The following is a 3669-nucleotide window of genomic DNA, read 5'->3' as shown; positions in this document are numbered from 1 at the left end:
TTTACTCTCCTTTATAAGGAGGACAAACTGGGAAAATAAAGTTATTCCACCCCCAAAAGGACAATAATCTTTTTTAAAAAAAAATCCATTCTGCAAAAACAATTTTTATGGATCCTCTGAACTTATGACAAGGATTATATCCAGGAACACGGCGTCAAAACCTAAGCTATGTTCCACGCAGTTACCTTGGATTTTAACTAGATGTGCAAGTTGACTTCTGACCATGGGGAATCCTCTCCATGCATGGATTATGGATTGTTGAGGCCATGGCAGATAACCAGTTCCACAGAAGCAACTTCATGTTCTTCTGAGGAAGATCCATAGCACTGTGGAACAAGGAATATAAATGAGCGATGCCACAACAGACTGCAAATGGGGTTACCAAAATACAACCCTCAAAAATGAACTCTGGAGGTGAAAAATCTACAAGAAAAAAAAATGTTAGAAAAATACAGGGTTTTAAAATGGCGTCGGTTATGTTAAGAGCACTGGTGGACATTCAATAGTCATGGCGTGTGCTTCTCAAACATCAGTCAAAATCTCTAAAGTTGTAGAAATTTGTTACAAAAAGAGACACCTTTTCTTTCAGCATTGCCAGAATTTTTTTAAAAACCAACTCTCAATAGTCTACAGGAGAAAACACCAAATGAAAATATTCAAGCTGTAGTAATAAAATATTTGGCCTTTAATTATTTTCAATAAAATTATTTTTGAAAGCTTCCCCCACCCCCACCCATAGTCATACACAAACACATCAATGTTCAAATATTTTATAATGGCCAAAGAAGGGATTTACATAGATATGTTTATTAATGGAACTCACTTTTTAATCAGTTTTTAATAAATTGCTAATCCATTTAGCCTCAAATCAGTTCCATCTCATTCCTCAATCCCTTTCCTGATGTCTAACAGTTAATGTCCTGTACCATGAGTAGAGTTTCCTGTGGCATTTGGGGAATTAACTGTTCTGGGCTTAAGTAAGGACAATTTAAATAGTTCTCTCCCTCTTCTTCAGCCCCTACTAGGATGGATAAAGGCATTTCCAAGGGCAAGTTTTCTTCCCCTCTCTGCTCCTCTTCCTCCAGCCCCTCCTCTTCCTCTTCCAGCTCCTCCTCTCCTTCCTCTTCCTCCTCCTCCCCCTCCTCCAAGTAGCCAGCCTCTTCCGCCTCCTCCTCATCTTCCTCGGCTTCTTCCCCTTCCTCCTCCTCATATTCTTCAGCCTCCTCCGCTTCCTCCTCCTCCTCGCTCTCCTCCTTCCTATCGCACATTTCTTCATCACACTCCTCCTCCTCCTCATTCTTCTCTTCCTCCATCTGCTGCGGCGCGGGAGACTGGTTCCCCTCCTCCGGTGTAGGGGTGAATACTAGCAGAGAGGGATTCTGCATGAAGCTGTACAGCGTTTCCTGCAGCTCCGCGTCGTCCTCGCCGCCGCTGGGGGGCGCGTTGTTTCCTGAGGAGCCGCCTGGTGAGACCTGGTTATGGGCCTTAGCCTGCTGCGCACGCAGCGCCTCCTGCTGGCGCCCCAGCTCCTCTTCCTGCCGCATGTCCTCGTAGATCTGGTTCATGATGAACTGAGTGGTGTTCTGCGGCGCTCGCATGCCGGGTGCCCGCCACCCGCACAAGTTGACGGGCCGCAGCAGCGTTCTCAGATCCACCTGCGTTGGAGGCGGGCTCTTCGGGGAGGAGCGGCGAGGGTGGCGGCGGCCCCTGCGGCCCCAGCGCTTCTTCCTGCCTGGAGGTCTCGCCCAGCCGGGGTTCCAGGGCCCGCGCCAGCAGGAGCAGCAGCAAAGGCAGAACGGATTCAGACCATACACCCGAATCACTTGCATTGGGGTGGGGGGCTTCCAGAATCCCACCGGAGGTGGGCGCCAGGGCCCTCCCCAGCGCCCCCAGTTAGAGCACACGGCCCAGTTGGGCCGTCGGGGTGGTGGTTGGAACCAAGATCCCGGGCCATACTGATGCTTTGGCTGTTTCCTCGGAGGCTCGTACTCTGCCTTGGGGCCGTAACGGTGCCGTCGCCTGTATATTGGAGTGCCCCTGCGCCTTCGGTGGCAGGACGACCAGGTGCGTAAGGGGGTTGACCGTGCCCAGCCGCCACCCAGATTAAGAGGGTCCTCTCTTGTGTCGAGGGTCTGGGTCATGGTTCAGGGTGTTCCGAGAGGTCTAAATGGTAGCGTCCTAGAAGCTATGTAGTTTGGCCAGTTCGGACGGTCTTTAGAGCCTGGTCACCCTGTGTCTCTTCGCGCAGCGCCACGTGTCTGTCCCAGGGATCAGGCCTTCCTCTCCCGAAGGCGTTTCTACTCCCTGCTTGCGCGCTTGTCTGTCATAAACTTTTGTCCTTCACACCCGGGTTGTCTCGCCCAGGTGTGTTGGGTGGGGCTGGGGCTGGGTATGGATGGTGGGGGAGGAAGGTGTTGGTGGGTGACACGCAGTGAGACCCGCTCCCGGGTCCCACACACACCCGCCTCACCAGAGGCGTGGGCTGGGGACGGGGAGGCAGGGGTTGCGCGTTACCTTGCTGCTCCCTCTCAACCCAGGTTCGTCACCGTCCTGGCCCGACTGAGCGGGTGCGGGCAGTCGCGGCCTTTAAATACCGGCTGGGACCCCCGCGTGCGCATCGCGTCTTTGGTTGCCCACGGCGACAGCCAATTGGGATCAAGATCGTTCTCCTGGTGCGAGAGGCGGGGTTCCGACCAGAACCAAGTGCCCCGTGAGCGTTCGCAGGGGGCTTGTGACGCAATTCTTGCAGGGGGAGGGGAAGTTGGCAAAAGGGGAAGGGCTGGGTTTGTGCTAAGTGTATCAGACTAGCTCAAGGCAATTCATTTGAACCCTATTTATCATTTTGAGGCAGGAGATTTTGAACTTGGTCCTTTTCAGTTAGACCCCGGTGGGGGTGGGAGAACTTGTATATGTATATTGTAAAACCCACATTCTACACTTTTTTTTGGCGGGGGGCGAGGCTCAAGGAATAAAGGAAGGTTCTTGGAGTCAGAAAACCGGGCCTACTCCTTACCATAAGTCCAGTGCCAGCTGTTCTCACTCCTGGAAGTTGGGGTTCATCATACGTGAAATGTGACCAAAAACATTTACTGCACAGGCTGACAGCGCACAGTGGCCTTGTGCAAATAATCCCCACAGCTACCCTGGGATATGGGTTTCTTACCACATTTCACATTTTCAGAACTGAAAGGTTAATTCGTCCAAAGTCGTGGGGCTGATGAATTCCAAGGCTAGTGTTTAAGCCTATTTGAATCCAAAGTTAAGTTCTTAACCACACTGCTATAGATACTACCCACCCACCTTAAAAAGAGGATTCTTGAGATACGTAAATGTCATACATATGGGGAATACTTTGCTAATTGTAATATACCATACATACGTAGGTTGATTGAAGTAACATTATCACCAGGATGGATACCCTGGGTTTGTCCTTGAGAATAGGAGTATTCTAATTGTCATGTCTTTTGTTCCTTAACCTTATAGCACGTACATTATGAGCTTTTAAATTATCCTGGTTAAGTATACAGGTTTTGACTTAAACACAGAGGGCGCCAAAAAAGTGTACGTTTTAAGAAAGGAAAAAACTGTATTAAAATTATAACATATACTGATAACAAAAGAATAAAATATGAATACAATTGTGGGCACCTCTTGTCATTGCAGACATCA

General features: G+C 49.7%; 1 protein-coding gene across 1 annotated transcript; it reads right to left on the bottom strand.

The window, feature by feature from the left end:
* Positions 1–760: 760 nt before the first annotated feature.
* On the bottom strand, positions 761–2141 carry CCER1 (coiled-coil glutamate rich protein 1). Its single transcript, XM_003783363.2, has one exon. The coding sequence runs from the start codon at positions 2139–2141 to the stop codon at positions 906–908; it is 1236 nt and encodes a 411-aa protein (XP_003783411.1). The 3' UTR covers positions 761–905.
* Between the last annotated feature and the right edge of the window lie 1528 nt (positions 2142–3669).

This window comes from Otolemur garnettii, unplaced genomic scaffold (genome assembly GCF_000181295.1).
Source record: "Otolemur garnettii isolate 467f Iridium unplaced genomic scaffold, OtoGar3 scaffold00007, whole genome shotgun sequence".
In the NCBI taxonomy this organism is placed as follows: domain Eukaryota; kingdom Metazoa; phylum Chordata; class Mammalia; order Primates; family Galagidae; genus Otolemur; species Otolemur garnettii.
This window is presented reverse-complemented; position numbering and strand designations above follow the sequence as displayed.